This window comes from Tachysurus vachellii, chromosome 6, assembly GCF_030014155.1.
Source record: "Tachysurus vachellii isolate PV-2020 chromosome 6, HZAU_Pvac_v1, whole genome shotgun sequence".
In the NCBI taxonomy this organism is placed as follows: Eukaryota; Metazoa; Chordata; class Actinopteri; order Siluriformes; family Bagridae; genus Tachysurus; species Tachysurus vachellii.
The window spans coordinates 16,324,791-16,343,919 of NC_083465.1; the positions used below are offsets into that span (position 1 = coordinate 16,324,791).

Here is a 19,129-nt window from a genome sequence, read left to right on the forward strand (position 1 = left end):
TGGCCTCGTAAAATCTTTAAGCTGAATTGTTGTTTGTTTCTCTGTTGGTGTTTTGTTCTGTTACAGAAATTGGATGTGATACCAAAATGGCATCAGGTTGTCTACAGGCTGAGCTGAAGTCTAAACCCATATCATCAAAATGACCACAGGCAGAGAAATAACCTGCCTTTTGTCTCCCTCTAGAGGTTGAAATTAAAATATCATTTAAACTGTTAGCACGTTAGATCAGCAAATCTAAAAAGACAACATGGTGGAAATACCTTTCTTTGACACACCAGACCTACAGTACAGATGAATGAATTCCACTTTCTCAGTTAATCACCATGTTAATAATGTCTGGCAGCATTGCTAAAGTTAATCATACTGACCATTCCATCTCTCTCATTGCTTTGTCCCCGGCTCTGGGGATGGACTTCTCGCTTCATGCTCTTCTCTACTGTTAGAGGCTCCGGGGCTCCACAAGATGACAGCACAGGTGATTTTCCCTCCATTGAGATCTTAGCTTCCATTTCCTCAAAACTCCTACAGAGAATATATGGGTTAAACTTAACGGACTGAAATTTAAATTGTGTGTGTGTGTGTGTGTGTGTGTGTGTGTTTACCCAGTACAGGGGGAGTTGGATCCTGAGTGGTGCATACTGGATCCCTGGTTTGTACTGTCTGTCACTGAATCCAGATTTAGGTACAGGGATGGCTTTTTCACTGACAAAGGCTGTGGAACACAAAGTGACCCAGATAAACAAACCCACTGAAAGAAGTAGAACAAAAAATAATTCTGTTTATTCAGTACAGTATTCTTGGTGTGGTTTTTAGCTAACCACTAATTAAAAAATATTGAAATATTTACTGGGGTGGACGTTCCAATCTTCTCCATGTATTCAATCTCATAGTCTGTAAGTAAGGAGAAAACACAAATAAGAGCAACATAGGAAGTGAGTTTAAAACAACTCCTGTGCAAGGACTGGATTAAAAGGATGATGACACTACAGTCAATACACACCCTCACTGCAACAAACTCATTTTGGCCTGTGGCCTTACTGTAATTAAGTGAGTGCATAAGCAAGGCAGCATCGCTGTGCTACATTTGATAAACACACAGACATATACACACACACAGTACTCCAGATAAGAGTATATAAGAATTAATAAAGTTTCAGTAAGAGATTAAGAGAGCATTTCTTATGAAACTAAGCACCTGAGCCAGCTGTGACTTTTCAAACTGCCGTATATGCAAAATCATAACATACACAAAGAGCCAGAAAGTATTAACTATGTACTGCGAATCTCACATTAAAAAAAAATTACTTTAGAAAGTAAATTACTTTACTTTGCAAATTATCGTGTATATGCCATAAATCTAAATTATATATAACATAATCATCAACATTCCATCCTATTCACTGCAAATTCTACAGATCTGTTTTTATTCTTACTTTATTTATTTATCCTTATTGTATCTTTTTATATCTAGATTCATAGATCTATTTTTATTTTTCTGTTTATTTTCATTTTTCTCTTTCTTATTGCACCTACATTTAAATTTTTTTTATTTGTATTTACTTCTCACTATAATGAACAGTCATAAAACACATTTCACTACATGTCATACCGTGTATGTTTATATATGTGGCAACTAATATATGAATTTGAATGTACTGGTGATAGATCCCAGGATTTTATGGGGCAAAATTTCCATTCGCTACAACACATATATTTATACACACACCCACATATCTATTCTGTGTGTCACCAGCACTCACCATGGTTCTGTGCAGGTAAGCTGCTCTCATTGACAAAGGCAGTGAGGTCAGAGGGCTGAGGAAAGTCCTGGATGTCAGATGACAACTCCGCTTGCAGGTCATGCCGAACTGCCCATTTCTGATTGGTAGAGGAGGCTAGTTTCTCTTCATCTGTGGCATGGTCCTGAAAGTGATCGGGCATGGCATCACCAGAGGAGTCCTGCTGAGGGTGATGTTCAGTGAGATGGTAGGCAAAAACACAACACTGTCTAGAGCTGATAGTGAAGATAAATGTTGATAAATAAAACAACTGAAAAAAAGCAAGTTTAGAAGGATTAAGGCAACTATTTTGAGATTTTAATATGATTAGGCATAATGTTTTGTCCCTTTAATTAGGAGCAAATACAATTCTTGCACTATATATGTATTATGCTAATTTTTCACTCCTTATTATGTTCTCAAAATGTCATCAAAAAAAAACCACACCTGTGTAACCTGTTCATTCAGAGGTGACCTCTTTGGTGATTTCTTCACTCTGAATGTGTTACTGTGAAATAAAGACAAGAAAAGTCAATAAGAAGTGAACATTGTTCATTTTCAATTACAAACAAAGACCAGAACAAATGCCTCATTATTTGGATTGTAGTAGAACTTTTACGAAATAAAGGATTCAGTCTTGTTTTTTATGAAATAAGTGAAACTTCAAACTTTAAATACATACCTGTTGTGTTGCCTTTTTCTAAATGCTTTACAGCTGCTAACACTTAAGAGTTACATAAAGAGTGTATAATTACAAACAGTTAAAGGTCTAGTCAGTGATTTTAGCTTTACTCAAAGTCTAAACAAACACAGTCCCATCCCTAGTGTTCCCTTCAAAGCTCCCCCTCCAAACCATATACAAGTGCATGAAGGGCATCACGACTGATTTATTCTCCCATTTAACAGCCCTAGATTTGAGATTCTCATCTGAGTAGGTAATTTATTCACAGCTGTTATACTGTGATAAAAAAACAAATATTACATATATTATTACATATATATGTTCTGACATAAAAATCACTGACCCTGCCTTTAACAAGAGTGAACCATTGGTGCATATTTGAGAATTAAAGCTTTAGTATGTCGATTTCCAAACTCAATGCTATTGTTAGTGTATTACATGTATATGATATGCAGTTTTTTCCAGAATTCTACTGTTTTCTTTGAAGTTGGCTTCTCTAACTATTTGTAGATACATTCTCTAACTAACATTGGTAGTCTATTAAATAAAGGCTTTTTGTATATGCAGTTCTACATATGTTGTTTTAAAGCACAGATGGCTAAAATAGATATAGAGTTAATATTACATCAAATTCTTCACTAACCAGAACAAGCAACTAATATTCAACAATATCAAAAGATAAACAGTTTTCTATGATGGCAAATAAAATCCTATTAAAAGATATTATAAATGCTGTAGTCAGAAAGCAAATGGTGATGTAGGTTATCAATACTAATGCTTATTTATTCTTTCATCTTGCTACTTACAAAGGACAACAGAGAGAAGAAAAACCACTGGACTTCCTATGACACAGGAAAGCTGTCACAGACTGCTGTCTCTCTCTCTCTCTCTCTCTCTCTCACACACACACACACACACACACACACATGCACACACACATGCAGACACTAACACATATACTGTACACACTCATGGCCACAATAAGATGAATAGAACACATGCTTTCGTTAGACAAGGTAATTACACCGATGCTGGGCTTAGACTTACGATTTGAGGGGCTTTTTCTTGTTCTTGACTGGCTTGTTCTGGTTTTGATCCCCCAGCTCATCAACATTGTCATTTTCAATTTCATTGTCATTGCTGGACATTTCTAAAGATGCTGCCTTTGGAGGTGAAATTCCCATCTTTGTTGATGGCTTGAAGGGGTCAATGGAGTCATCAAACGAGTCTGGATCAAATTTGAAGTTTGCCCTGGACTTGGGAGGGGAATTAGGGATGCCTTTTCCTGAAGAGAAAGGGTCAAAATTATGATCATCCCATTTGTTAGGATCAAAGTTGTAAGATACTTTGGGAATGGGAATGTCATCATTGTCATTTGAATGGACTGCAGCAGGCGTACTGTCTAACTGCTCAGTTTGTGGGGGCGCTTTTTTAATGCCCAGCTTTGCTTTTCTAAGAGGCATCTTGGCCCCTGGCTTCTTGCCCAATTTTTTGGGAGGCAGAGGACTGTCTTGTGGTGTATCTCCACTCTCCTCTGAGTAATCAAACTCCAGTCTGACAGACTGCCGCTTTGTGATTGGCTGCTCCTCTGTGCTGAAGGCTTTCTCTGAAGGAGGTGCAGGAGCAGTTGGGGGTTCCTCTGTAGGAACAGGGGTGGGGTCAGGGGCAGGGATAAAGTCAGCTTTCTTACCCAAGACAGGAGAGTTGGCAAGCTTACTGCCACCTGTGCAAAATGGGTTAATGTTTTCAAAGTTATCTGGGTCCCATTTATAAGTGGCACTGTCAGGAATGGGGGAGACGTCCTCAGGAACTGATAAAATCTCTTCCTGGGCTTTTGCAGTCACTTGTGCTTGAGCAGGGCTGCTTTCCTCCACTACAGGTGGAGGACTCTCTACTCGAGACTTGATTCTGGTCCGTCTGAGGGTGTCAGCAGGGCTTGGGCTGGGGCTGGGAGAGGCTGGGGGACACTCTTTCTCCTCTTGTGTTTGTAGAGGACTTTCTGCAAGAGGCTTCCCTTTCTTCTTCACCTCTGGGGTACTGCTGGATGAGACAGTTCTGGAAATGGCACTCTCAGGGTTTGAATTCTGCCTGGAAAGAGGCTTTTTCTTCAAAGATCCCGGTCGAGGTTTTTTGACCCGTCGTAGAGTTCCAGGAGCGCTCTCTGTACCCACACTGAAAGATTCTGAACGAGAATGAGTGGCTTTGTTAAATGCTCCCCCTGCAGGCCTATCTCCTGGGCTAGCGCTGTCTAGATCCCCAGACTGGAAGCTGAGTGAGCGGGTTAGGGGTGTACGGCTCTCTAGCCCTGATAAGCCTGAATCAAATGCTGGTTCTGATAAGGGTTCTGTGTTAAGTAGGTGATCGAGGTTGTAGGCACCACTGCTTGCTATTGGCTTGTCTTCGTCAAAAACAATGGAGAGGGAGCGACTGGGGGGATGGAAAGAAGGAGAATCTTGCACCTCACTAGCAGAAGCATCTCCAGTAGAGGCAGGCAAAGAACAGGAGTCTGAAAAACAGAAGCATAAAAGGCTTTTACCTGAGTTTTTACCTAAGCTTGCCTGAGAGCAAACTGACCAAATATGTCTTGTTTTGAGTAACAGTAAAATAATCCTGTGATTCAAAAAAATATTAGACTTATTCCGAATTGAGTGTGGATGATTTTATATTTCCAGCATCCTACTGAAATTGTTTGGCTTAATTATTCTTATTTTGATTCTTTAAATGAAAATGCTAGTTGAGCAAATGTGATTAGTGTCTATATGTATCCATAAAACCTAAAGTGTATAAATATTTATATTAAAATGTGTTTCATACAATTCTTATTTTAGCAAAAAACCTGTGTGCAAAACCTGTCCATCTAATTGTGCCTTCTATTGCACTGCCTGTTGATTTCATACATTTTTTATTTGTGTGTCACAAATAACAGCCTGGATGATAGCACAGATAATCTCTTACTGAAACATTATTAATTCTTATATACTCTTATCTGTGTGTGTGTGTGTGTGTGTGTGTGTGTGTGTGTGTGTGTGTGTGTGTGTGTGTGTGTGTGTGTGTGTGTGTGTGTGTGTGTGTGTTTGATTATACACCAAAGAAATACATCTACACTCTATGCACTATTCCTGATTTCCACTAGAGGGCATGAGTGGCCAGGCTCTTTGTCTAAATAAACCAGAAAGAGCAACTAAGAGAGATTTTATACCCAAAACAACCCTTTTCTTCTCTAAACTTTGTAAACACTTGTAGACCTGTTTTCAGTATTGTGTCTGTGGTAATACTGTACATATGAGCAAACAATGAGGTTTATTCTGTTAAATATTATTATTTTTTTAAGTTGGAATAAAAAAACAATAATTCTTTCAAAAACACTTTTGAACAGTTAACACATCGGTACATAAACACAGATAGAAAAGATGAGATGTCTTTTTTTTCCAGCAGTACTCTGTGAATGTATTGGTCAGTGTTTACCTGTGTCTGTAGTGGTTTGTAGAGACTGTGTGCTCGGCTCCGGCTGCTCAACTGAGGGAATTGGAGGGGCTGCGGTCTTCACTGGAGTGGTGGATTCAGGGGTCTCAAACGTGCCATCAGAGTCTGAGCTCCTAACACAAGCCAAGGGAAAAGAGAGATATCCATATGTGTGTGTGTGTATATATATAATATATGCATATATAATGTGTGTATATATATATATATATATATATATATATATATATATATATATATATATACACACACACACACATATATATATATATACATATATATATACACATACTGTAATTTTAAAACTTTCTTATGACTTATATATAATAAATATAATAATCAAAATGTGCATATTGTGTAAGGCAAATATCACTATCACACCCTGCTACTCATTTGACTGCAGAAGCATTTCAAATTTTGTAATACAAATTCATGTTTTAAAGGAAAAGAAAATGTGAGTTTTACAGCTCTATTTATAAGCTTTTGTATTTCACGTCATGAGCCAGTAGCACTGCATTATATCAGCACATCTCCCATCACCATCAAACACTGAGACCACATGGAAAGACATTAGAAAGCATTTAATGGACTGTTTATTGATGATGGCACACACGTAGCAGCATTTATTTTCTATCATTCAAGGGCCGTTGGGCTACAGTTGGAAGTCAAAGCGCTGAATCTGCTGTAAGACGATGGACACCATGACTCCCTGCCTCTGCCTCCCCCGTTCTTTATTCTCCTCACACAGAATCCATCCATACACAAACTAGCCACACACACTAGCTATTTCAGATACAAAATAAGGCACAATAAGCATTAACCTATTTAAAAAGCCTTTGCAAATGTCAAATAGTTGTAATAAAGCTTTTTCGTGTCTGTGTAATCAGGGCTTTAAAATGGATATATAGGCACAGTGACAAAAGAAAACACTGGTTAACAAAGGCTGACAAGTAACCAGTAACAAATGCACATGGTTTATTCATTCAGTTACAATTATTATGATTCAAGTGCACAACATTTTTCTCAATTTGCAGACCCCACCCTGTCTCCCTGCATCAGAGCCCAAATAATTCGTTTCAGCACTTGACAGAATCTCTCACCTCTGCCTCACCGGCCCGCTAGCAGCCTTGACCATAAAGTCACTTCTGGAGCTCCAGGTAATTCTCTGGAGAAGTCCTAGTGTAGGGTCTCCCTCGTCCCCTTTGCCAGAGCCCCCCAGCAATGTATCCCAGCCCCATCGTGCCCACTGCAATGGGGACAGAGCCTGCCATGCATTCACCGCCATCACCACCAAATGCAGAAACACTCTAGCTGTTCTGTCAGTGAGCTCTGCTGCTCACTGCTCACACTTGTCTTCTTTCCATTCTCCGCTCTGCTACAGCTCAGCTCACACACAGCCTGTCCTTATAGGATCTCCTCCTATTCATCCTATAGTATGTACGTTTGTAGGGTTTTTCAAGAGAGACTTGTGGCAGATAATCACCACCTACTGGCTCTCTGCCTCCCTTTCTCTGCCTGTTTCAGTCTTTCTCTGCACTCCTCACTGTCTGCCTCCTTCCTTCTCACCCCCACCCCCACCCCAATCTCTCTCTCTCTCTCTCTCTCTCTCTCTCTCTCTCTCTCTCTCAGCATCCCCTTGCCTTCATGCTGAGCAAAGAATATGGCTCACAATTCTATCTGCATCAAAATATACTGTAATAATTTGCATGTCTGTAAAATGCAGAGAAACAGGTCTTCTCTCTGAGCAGTTAGTTTAATGCAGTCCATTCTGTCTTATTTCTCTATTCTACACATTCAATTTCTTGTCACCTTCCACCATGCTTTCTTGCTGTACTTAAAAGCTTAAAAAAAACTTAAAAGCCCAAAGTATCAAACTAAGACTGAAGACTATCCTAGGAACACTGGAGGCAAGAAAGACTGCACCCCTTAATGGGACCCCAGTCAATCACAGGGCACCACGCACACGCAAAGCATAAATGTCTCTTAATCAAAACCTCCAGCCTAGTTAAGAAGGAAAACAGAATCACAATGATGAACATGACTAACAGTAGAACTGAACTGGGAGCAGAAACATACTGAATGCACACACAGAGCAGAAAGCAGTGTTATTATCAGACAGGTCTCAGTGGCAAACCCACATGCAACTCCATAGACTAACAGAGGTGAAAAGGATGTATATTGATCTAGTTCATCCTAAGGGTTATCACTCATGTTCAATGGTAAAAGCCCACCTGCTGTGTGAACAAAGCTATGGGAGGGTTGGCAACATCTGTGTCCACTTACAATACAAACGTGATATGCTGGTTCATTGGTGGTAGAAATCAATAAATAGAGTGGAAAGAGAGCTAAGTATCACTAAGCGCGGTCAATGCCAAAGCCGGAATGGGAGTTTAAACCATTTTGGAGGAGGAGCATCAATATTGGGTTGGAAAAACCCAACTAACTATCCTATAACTCCAGAATAAAAATATAAAGTATGATGCATTTTTGTAAATGAATATAATTCATTCTGCAACTTGTCTACTATAATTTTCATGCATTTCAAAGCATGTAATGTTTTTTCATGAGAACACTAAACAAATGTTAATCAGAAAAAACTCCAGCCATGACACTGATGTATTGATTCATTTTGCTAAACATCTTAGCTAGATTGTGTTAACAATGGTGTTGAAAAAGAATTAATGTTGTGATCAGTTTTCTAGCATCATTGTTCTTTATCGGGTAATTTCACCACAGCCTTGCAAGCAGACTGTTGCCATGGAAACTATGTCTCAGGCCATATGCTCCCCTGGGCACACTGATAGCTTGCACAAAATCTTGGCTGAGCCTGTAATTCTCTCTCTCTCTTAAATGTGAACACAAAATCACATGTCATTAACTGGTCACATTTATCACAGTAAACACAAATACAAAAGTATTTTTTTCAGTGTGTGGAAATATAAAGTGCTAATCTATTTAGCAAATAGCCGCAGTACATATCAGTTGCAGTGCTGTTCCTCAAAGCTTATGCTTCCCTTGAGTGTTTTTAAAGCTATAGGAAGATATTTCTGCTGCACTGCATTTTTGAATGATGCAATGCATAGAGGAGAAACCAGATAACAAAAGGCCCCACTGCTCCTATTTCCTGCAAATGTGGCCCTAAATAGGCTAAATGACAATGAATTACTAATGCTTCAGTGAAAGACAAAGGAAACTGCACAGTCAATAGTATGAGCAAGATATATAGGATCATCAGAGACATCAGCAGCGCAGGCAGAGGGAGACAAAAACAAAGAAAATAGAGGGAGACAGAAACAGCAAGCCCTGTCTGCATGGAAACAGCCAGAATCTCTGGTACACACATACATCATCACAGACCCTGTGCTTGCCAGAGAGCGAGAGCTGTGTCCCAGCCATACGGCAATCATTTCTGCATATAAGAGCGTGCTGTTGAACAAAGGAGAAAAGGGAAAAAAGACCTATTCCCATTATACTGTTCCTAGATAGTGATTTTAATGGCAGCATATAATTATATTCTACTAGTACCTGCTAGTCTAGCCTCTGATTATTTAAAATTTAGATAACAAAGAAATTGAACACAGAAAGTAGTTATACCTTTTATCTAAATACTGGACTCTGATTTATAAAAGAAAAAACAGAGAGAGACTACAGTGTATAATAACATTTAGAAGCCAAGAGAGGGAGACAAACAGGTAATAACAGAGAATAACAGTCAGAATTAATACTGCTGACTATATAATGCACAGAGCAGAGCAGTATTCAACTATGCAAGTTATAGCCATGTTGATTAGTAGATCCGGAATTATGTTTAGCTCTCAGATTCAATCTCAATCACAACTTCTCTTACACACCTTTCAGAGTAATATGAAACAGTCCTGGAAAACATCTTCCCCTATTAACCAGTAACATGTTACTCTGTTTACTTCTTCTCAGCAATGTTAGCTGTTATTTAGTTACCCTTCACTTCCCTTTAATGTCTGCCAAAGTATTTCCTTTCATGATGTTTGTTCCTGAGCAAATCAGGGCCAAAAAATAAATGGTGGATATTCGTTTGTTGTATGAGAACAATTACTGTAGTATAAAAACCAGAATTCAAAAAATGAATAAATAAATAAAACCAGTAAATGTTAAATTTATGCGTAATTAGCACAGAAACAAAATTCCTAAGAAAGTTATTTTCTGTCTCTAGTCTGCGCTCCTGCTTTCCTGCTGTTTTAGTCAGGTTTTCTTAATGTTTCTAGACCATTTTTATGTTCCTTAAACACTGAACAACATTTTTTGCTGTAGTTATCACTAGCATTTTCCATATACAACACTTCCATATTACAAAACATAATTACAGAAAATCAACATGCAGTCATTTTTTACATTACATTAGAATCCATTAAATACTGAAGCTTCTGACTTTTCCTGAACAGCTACATTTCTTGAAAATGTAAATAAAAGACTCCCAAAACAGGATTTTTGTCTCTCTTCAACTCAACTGTTGTAAGAAACCCATAAATACCTCTATAAGTTTTACATGTAACTAATTTTAAAATGTAAGCAAGCTCTTCATAAACACAGAGGATATCACGCTTATAATAACAGAGTGGTTCCTAACCACTTGTCAGTATCCGTGATTTACAGATGATAATAGTGTCTAGAGAAACAGAGCCATGACCACAAAATCAGCCTCTCCATTTAAGTAAAAGAATCGTGTTCCAAATAAAAGTTGGTCATTTTTCTAGAAAATACCACAGAGTCATTATGAGATGATGTTTTCTGCAACAAATCCAAGAATCATTGTGAACTCATCTATTGCCAAACCATAGGAAAATTTTAATAGTTAAAAAAAGTAATGCATAATTAGAGCATAAATAATATTCCTAAGACAGCTATTTTCCATCTCTAGTCTGCAGCATGCAGTAATGCACCAGCTCTCCTGCTTTCACACTGAAGTTATTCTGCTCGTTCACTATTTCATTTCTTTTTGATGCTATGTTATATCTGCAGGCTCACACTAAAAGAATTACTTAAAATGAAAATCCCAGCAGCTAGTAGCCTCGATTTCCAGTTCTGCTCAACAAATCCCGTTTCATGAGTCATCCCACTGACCAGTAACCTCAAATGGATCATAAAATGTAGTGGTTAATAAGAATTAGTGCCACAACCCACCAAATCCCACATAATCCATCAGTGTCTAACTATAATGTCATGAAATAGTGTCTACTGTACCTTTTAAAGCAAGATAACACTGAATACAGTTACAGTGCCCTAGGTATTTGGTTTGAAATCAGTAGTAAGAAATCAGGAAAAGTCCCAACTCGGGGCCAAGTTAACGGTTTCAGTTGAGCAAAAATATTTCTAAACATTACAGGTATACAAACTTTTGGTTTTAGTCAGGTTTTCTTAGTGTTTCTAGACCATTTTTATCTTCCTAAAATACTAAGCAACATTTTTAACACTGTAGCTACAGTATATTTCTACAAGACTACAAGAAATGTAGTCGCTACATTTCTTGAAAATTTAAATAAAAGTCTCCAAAACAGGATTTTTTTCTCTATTCAACTCAACTATTGTGAGAAACCCAGAAATACCGCTATAGGTTTTACACATAAATCATTTTAAATGTAAGCAACTCTACATAAACAGAGAGGACTGTTTAAAAGATACACACGCTTATAATAACAAAGTGGTGCCTAACCACTTGTCAGTATCTGTGATTTACAGATGATAATAGTCTCGAGAAACAGAGCCATGACCACAGAATCAGTCTCTCCATTTAAGTAAAGAATCGTGTTCCAAATAAAAGTTGGTCATTTTTCTAGAAAATACCACAGAGTCATTATGAGATGATGCTTTCTGCAACAAATCCAAGAATAATTGTGAACTTATGACATTATAGAGTAAGCAACACTGACAACAGAATATATCTGCAGAATATAAACATTTCATGTTTACAAAAATATATATATATATATATATAAATATATATATATATATATATATATATATATATATATATATATATATATATAATTTGGGTTCTGCATTATTTACTAAGTGCTTTGTGTCAAACTTTTTTTGACGTCCTAATATTGTTAACCATATTCATCCACCAAAGGTCCTAGTGCACTTCAGCACAAAGTCTACTGAAGGTGTGTCAGTGTTTCATGGGAACATTTGAAGTGGTTGCATAAGCCAACGAAAAGCATAGTCATGACTCATACTTTTGTACTGAAGAGTACTTTCTGATGCAGAACAGTGTTTAACTCTTATTTGAAGTGGAATCTGAATGCCCATAAAGCACTTCACCAGTCCCAGCATCAACCCATCAGATACTCCACAGCTATAAACTTAAACCAATATTGTCACATAATTTATACACATTTTATAATATTTACCTACCACAAAATTGTCATTATTACGTTGAACCCATCAATTCATATTCATATAATCAGACTATGTAAACTAAAAACAGCAATAGTCATATCCTCCACCTTCTCATGGAAAACTTGTGATAAACAATAGCACTTCTTCAAATGTGCATTTAATTCGCCTGCTATCTAAAGAAAAATATGAAGAGCTGCTAACACAATTTTCCCCACTTTGCCCATTATGTCAGAGTTAATCACAAAAGCAATTATATGCTTATGACCAATGTTAGTGAGTAAACAATAGTTCAAACATTATAAAAATAAGCATGATTTTGTGTGTGTGTGTGTGTGCGTGCATGCGTGTGTGTGTGTTTGTGTGTGTGTGTGTGATTATGTGGAGAATATGGTACATTTAGAAGAAGATGATAGCCACCCAGTTGTTCTATTCTTAAATCCTCAATGCTATATGAGACATAAATAACTCTCTATTCTGCTATGTCACCAACCCCCTTCTTCTCATGTACTTTATCCTTCTATTGGAGTACCAGCATACTCAGTCCTCTTTCTCCCTGCAGAATTGCTCTCCATCCCCCCACAAAACACAATCCAAATCCAAGGTACACAGAGTCCCCTCTCCACCAAATCAGACCACATTTAGTCTAGTCAATGTATGTTGTACCTGAATGTAAACACAGCCATGCAACATTACGTCATCCACACAGAGTCTACGTTAATAAACCATTGTCCTCGTTTAAGATACCATGTTTGCACCTCTATGTCTTACTGATAAAAACTGGCACATCTACAACACTAAGGCCATCTGGCTACAATGTGCCAGCAAACCTCAGTGAAATATTTCATACTCAAATGAGCAAGTGCACAAAACAAACTGAACAGGTAAGCTGTACATTACGTAGCATATTCCCACAGCAACAATAATAAGCGACAAAAATGAGATCATCCAAAAAGGAACTCCCCCTCCTCTCCTCTCCTCTCCTCTCCTCTCCTCTCCTCTCCTCTCTCTTTTTCTGTCCTGACTCACATGCTCTCGGGACGCTCCTGAAACAGACAGGGGACCTGTCCTTGCTCGGTGGACTCCACTGCTCCCATTCTCAGCTAATTTCACCTCCACCTGCTCCCTTCCACCGTCCTCCTCCTCCTGTTCTCCTCCTCGTCCCCCCTCCTCCAGATGGTGGGTGACGGCAAAGGGAGAGCAGAGTTGGCTTGTCGCTGTCAAGTGAACCAGGATGAGATGGCATCCCCCTCAGCATCTACCCATCAGAGAGTCTCCCGATTCCTCTATCCAATAATCCGCTTCTCACAGGCTGTTTTTACATGGTAGGGGGAGGAGGCTGAGGAGGTCTTATATCCGTGACAACAACAGATCTTCAATGGTAGAAGAGCGAAGCAATGTACAAAGGTATTAAATAAAAGATGGAGAGAAAAACAGAGAGAGACGAGGCAGGAGGATGATGCTACTTCGCACTAGTACCTCCTCTCTGAATCACTGGACCATTCAGCAAAGCTAATGCTGGCTATCTTCCTCCTCCCTCTCTGTCTCTCTCTGTCTCTCTGTCTCTCTGTCTCTCTCTCTCTCTCTCTCTCTCTCTCTCTTGCTCTCACTCTCTCAGGGCTAGTTAGGTATAAAAATTCAAGCAGCTTTTCCTTGTCTATAAGCCCTCTGGTGTCCTGTCTGCAAATGAAACGTAAACAATAGAGCACCCCACACAAAGCTATGTAACACATCCCCCACCCCGTCCGCATTCTCTCACTCTCTCGATCCCAAGCAAAACTGCACCTGACATTTTAAATTAAACACAGCCTAATCTCCTTTTCATTGCTTTTTTTCAGTGCATTTTTTTTTCATGAATTATAAAAAAGCTGCTGGTGAGTTTTCATGGGGGGGAAATGGAAACTTCCATATGGGAATGGACAGGCAGCTGAAAACAAAAATGAGTTCAACAATAGACCCTAAGAAAGATCCCTTTCTATGTGTGTGCGTGTTTTAATTTATTCATGAAGACTGACCTGATTTCAGTTTCTAATTGTTTCAGAAAGAAAGCACTAACAAAACTTTCCTTGCTTTTATTGTCTGATCGTCTATGACATTAGTTAATATGCCAAAATCAATGAATCGTAATATAAACATACTTACTGATGACTTTTCCAGAGAATAACATCAGCTTTCTATCATTTTAAAGGTTTTGAATTGTCCTGCTTGGCTAGGGCAACACAGTGAAAGATGGGCTTACCATTACAAGCAGTTGTGCTAACTGCATCCTCAAATTAATTCTGTCAGTGCTGGAAGAGACAGGCTGTATTGCAGGTCAAAATTACTCAAACTCATACCAAAATGAAATACGGGACCAAGAAATTATACCGTGAAGGAGTGGAAACAAAGAAAACAGAAAAATGAATAAGAGGGCAAAGAAAGCTACAGTACAGCTGCCTTCAGGGCAGACAGTAGAGCTCTCACCAGTCTGCCCAATCCACACAATTCATATTGATTTACAGTCTGCAGGAGCAGTGAATATGTGAAACTAGGAGGCTGAAGGGATTTGAAACATGAGGATTATAAATCTATTGTCTGCTCATGGGAAAGCGGAACAAAGAACTTTTCACACAAACCTAGCTCTACCCATTGCTTTAATATAATAGTATATTTGAAACTGATCTAAAAAAAAAAAAAAAAAAAAAAAGGACGCACACCTCCCAAATATCTCATGCCTTATGACCATTGGTCATTCCTCTGCTGTGTTAAAGGAAACGACACAGCAATCGAATGTGCACTTTGACCCCAACTTTCAACTCTATTCACTGATTTCTTTCCCATAGATCTAAATGCAGATCAATTTCCTTGACAGTCCTGTTGAACCACAGCCAGTTTTTTAGTCTTTGTTACTTAAGCTCTTGCATCTAGTCCTCAATAATGAAGCCTCTATTAAACTTAGCTGGCCATCTTAACCCAAAAGTAGGCTCAGCATTAAATGTTTTACCCTTGATTTGACATATTGTAAATCATATAGCCAATCATAATTTGACCCAGCTAAAAATAATAGTAATACACTAATAATAATACTAATTATTTCTGTAGAAATTTAAAGCTACGTACAATAAATGGTAGTTCATAATAAATTGATGTGCCATGAGCATAGCATAGCTTCTGGTAAAACACACAAGCAAATGGAAAGTTCAATACACCAAATAAGGTATAAAGTAATATACATAAAAATCTCAAAATAAAGAACACACTAAAGTGTAGACTGTTATACAGGTTTCTCACATTTCTCATATGCTGTATTACCTACCTTTCCCAACAGCAAGCTGGTCAAAATAAGAAAAACAGACCAAGAAAGTCTACCATGAATAATTCAGTTAAACATATTTAGGGATTTAAAGCCCCTTGGCATGGATTCCACAAGCCTCTCAATCTATATTCTCTCCCATAGTGTCTTGATGATGGTGGTAAAGAGCACCATTTTACAAGTTAGTCCAAAATCTTCCATAGGTCTTCAGCTCGGTTCAGAAGTGATAACTGTAAAGGCCATAGCATATGATTTCCACCATTTCAGACTCAATCCATTCAGTCACTGGTTATCCTGAATGAATTGTGTGCTGAGTTGTAGAGACCCTTCTCTCTTAACCGTGGCAGCAAAATGCTCCCACAGACTAACAGAGCCCAGCTTCTCCTTAGTGTAAGGGACAGTTTAGGTATTCAGGCTTGTTCTGTTATGTTGGTGTTTGCAAAACTCGCACTCACCCACTTGAAGAAAAATTAATGAGAAAATGACTCTTCTGACAAGATCACTTTTTTACAACTTTGTCGTTCTGTGATCATGGTTTTTGAACCACTGAATTATTTAGATTTCATATATTCTATTCAAATGTAATTTTATATATAAATAATAGAATATATAGAATTCTTTTTAGAATTAAAAAAAAAACTACATTAGTCACTGTACATACTGAATCATGGGATGTAGGACTGAAGCTCTGGCCATGCAGGTCTCATTAATGAACCCGTTATTAGAAAGAGTCATTCAGATCTTAAACCAAGGTCAACTGTTTAAGTGCAGAATGAATTTATCCCCCAAAACTGTGTCCTGACCCTGGAGAGCTTTAAACTGAAAACACTAATATATTTTGCAGCCAATCATAAAGTCATCCTAGAAACTACAAATAATAGCAATATGTGTATAACAAAATCATTTTAAGCTTTAGGAAAAAAATAAGCGTAGCAAATTTAATTCAATGACATCAACTGTTATAGGAATGCACCAATAAAGAACACAGATGCTGCTGCTGCTGCAGTCTCTCGAAGTAACCCAAAAAGGGAGGGAACAGTGAGCTTTCACATATGCTGTAACTACAGACTATATTTCTGGATCCAGTGGAAATGGAGCAATTAAAGTTTAAAGCCATGCAGCCAGCAAATGCACAGCTGCAGCAGAGCCATTCTACTCTACCTGTCCAATTTTTAACACACAAACTGAAAGCAACATACTAGGGTTAGGATTACAGCGTTAATGATGTCATTTATTGAAGCAGTGGCTGAAAAGGGTGACACTGAAGTAAGATTTCTCATTTAGCTGCAAAATCTCATTCATCTGTGTCTTTTTTGTGTGAGGGCTGTGAAACATTAATGTCAGTAGAAAGGTCTGAATGCCTGATATATGAACAAACAGCGTCTTCAGTTAATTTATTGCAGACATCTGAAAGCAATCCAAAGACAAATAAAAAACTGGAGAAGCAGATTTTCTGTTGTTGTTGTTGTTCTTCTTCTTCTTCTTCTTCTTCTTTGTCTATTTGCTTGTTTGAGTACTGGTAATATATACCAATAATGAGCCAATAATATGAGCCAATAATATGCACAGCTAGGTTATTCTTCAGATATAATGCTTTAAAATTAAAAAAAAAAAAAAAAAAAGGTAAAATATAACTCACTCCAAAGAACAAAAAAAAACAACACACTCCCTTTGGGCTGATTATAGGATATAAAGATTTGTACTTGATTGCTAACTGTACTTTTTTTGCAATTTTATCTTTAAATTAGGACATGGGAACATTCTACCTTGTACATTCAATGCATATTAACAAGTCTTTGCATTCTTTAATGGGTAAAGATGGTATCATGCTTAACCTCTTAGACCATTTTAGTAGTTTCATGGGTATTAAAAACATGCTGGAAAACTGTTCAATTATTTAAATTTGTTTTATTATTTTGATCCTGCTTTCGAACTTAAATATTTGTGTTTTATCATATTAAATGGCATTTTATGCTGAAAAAATGTTTATTGTCAGGGCCAGAATGCATAGCTTCTGTATAGCCAGTATGTATATTGAAAGCAGGGCCACAGGGCAGTGACCAAATAAGATAAAAACAAATAGGTTTGCCCTTGGGCTTTTATGAATGCTGTCATATATATACTTGGATTCAACATGTATGCTTATAAACAATCACTGTCATGCATTTGTTATGTAATGAATATGCACAACATTTTAATAAATGCTGTGTGTATTAATCATCATCATGAATATAAAAAACTATGTAGATAAAGAGCATTAATTTCACCTTGTGTGTGAAAATGAACTTGCTAAGTCAAAAAAATAAAATGATTGTCCTCTTATATCATGTACATGCATTCACTCACTATATACTGTAGTGGGCAGCAGTGTGTAGAAGGAACCAGGCAGCTCTACTCAACCTCTATATCAGAAATGGAAAGCACGCTATTCACACGGTCTGTCAACGTGGCTGAGTCATCCTGTCCTCTATCCAATCAAAACAGTGCTAGTGAAATGCTTCATCTGTGGCCAGTGTTACATTATAGCTCAAATATATCAGTGTGAGAAAACATATGGCAAAAAACACCAGAGAAACATATATTTATAAGTGAAATAGTACATGATGTCAATGCAGAAAGAAGACACGAAGGAAATAAAAACTATAGGATCTGCCTTTGTGAAATGTATGACCATGCATGAGAATTAGTGGACTATAAATTTCTGTCAGATGCATTACTGTGCTGCCAATTTTATGAGTATCCACAGGGGTAGAATGCTGAGGAAGCATTAACCAGCTCAGTATATCTCAGCATGTCGCATTAAGGCTTTAGTAAAAGCTGCCATTATTATTCTTCTGCAAGAAAATCTGCATTAAACTGCTAAAAGTGAATGATGGCTCTCTTGGTAGTGACAGGCCTGAGACTCGCTCAAAGAACAGAGGACACCTATGCGAGTGAATCAGCACTTTTAGGCATGTATTGCCTTTATCAGTGTGTACATGGAGAAGAGAAGGTGAAATGTGTGGCTTACCACATTACATTTCAATATAAACACACTGTGAAGAAGGTTAAATTTGTCTCCACCAACTGCCACACAATTGTTGACTAATAGACGGAAGATCAGTGTACCTGGCTGGAGGGTCTGGCTGCGGATCGTACTGAAGGAGGACTTCTGCAGTGTCTGGGACCTGATCCGGGACAGGGGGAGGAACAGGGGGTTCACACTCAGGTTCAGGTTCTAGAAGAGTGCTGTCCGGGGGTGTGGGTGGCGGTGTGGGGAAATCAGAGCTGTCACAGAAAAGGTGAGCAAGGAGAACAGGCGGCAAAGCGTCCTCCTCAGGCGGTGGGGGGAAGGAGAAGACAGACTCACTCCCATCAGCTGATTCTGAAACCAGTGGCCTGGACAACACACACATACACAAAGAAGTAAGGAGAGCTTGACAGAAAATGACATTGATCAAAAGGCTTCTTTTGTTACATCCAGTTTAACCTCCATAAGTAAGAAAAGTCAAAAACATTTTTATACTCAAATGAATGCAGTAATAT

At 38.0% G+C, this 19,129-nt stretch overlaps 1 protein-coding gene across 5 annotated transcripts in view; it reads right to left on the minus strand.

Annotated features, from left to right (window-relative positions):
- The window catches only part of tacc2 (transforming, acidic coiled-coil containing protein 2), a 57,635-nt gene that overhangs the window by 11,017 nt on the left and 27,489 nt on the right, over positions 1-19,129 (minus strand). For 4 of the 5 annotated variants that reach the window (XM_060872554.1, XM_060872549.1, XM_060872553.1 and 1 more), the window contains 8 exons: positions 18,713-18,982; positions 5,926-6,056; positions 3,508-4,966; positions 2,226-2,286; positions 1,761-1,962; positions 848-891; positions 603-712; positions 369-522 (listed from right to left, as the gene is read on the minus strand). In XM_060872554.1, coding sequence (XP_060728537.1) covers positions 369-522; positions 603-712; positions 848-891; positions 1,761-1,962; positions 2,226-2,286; positions 3,508-4,966; positions 5,926-6,056; positions 18,713-18,982 — 2,431 coding nt within the window. The remainder of the gene's footprint in view (positions 1-368; positions 523-602; positions 713-847; positions 892-1,760; positions 1,963-2,225; positions 2,287-3,507; positions 4,967-5,925; positions 6,057-18,712; positions 18,983-19,129) is intronic. The other variant, XM_060872551.1, reaches the window with a different exon arrangement.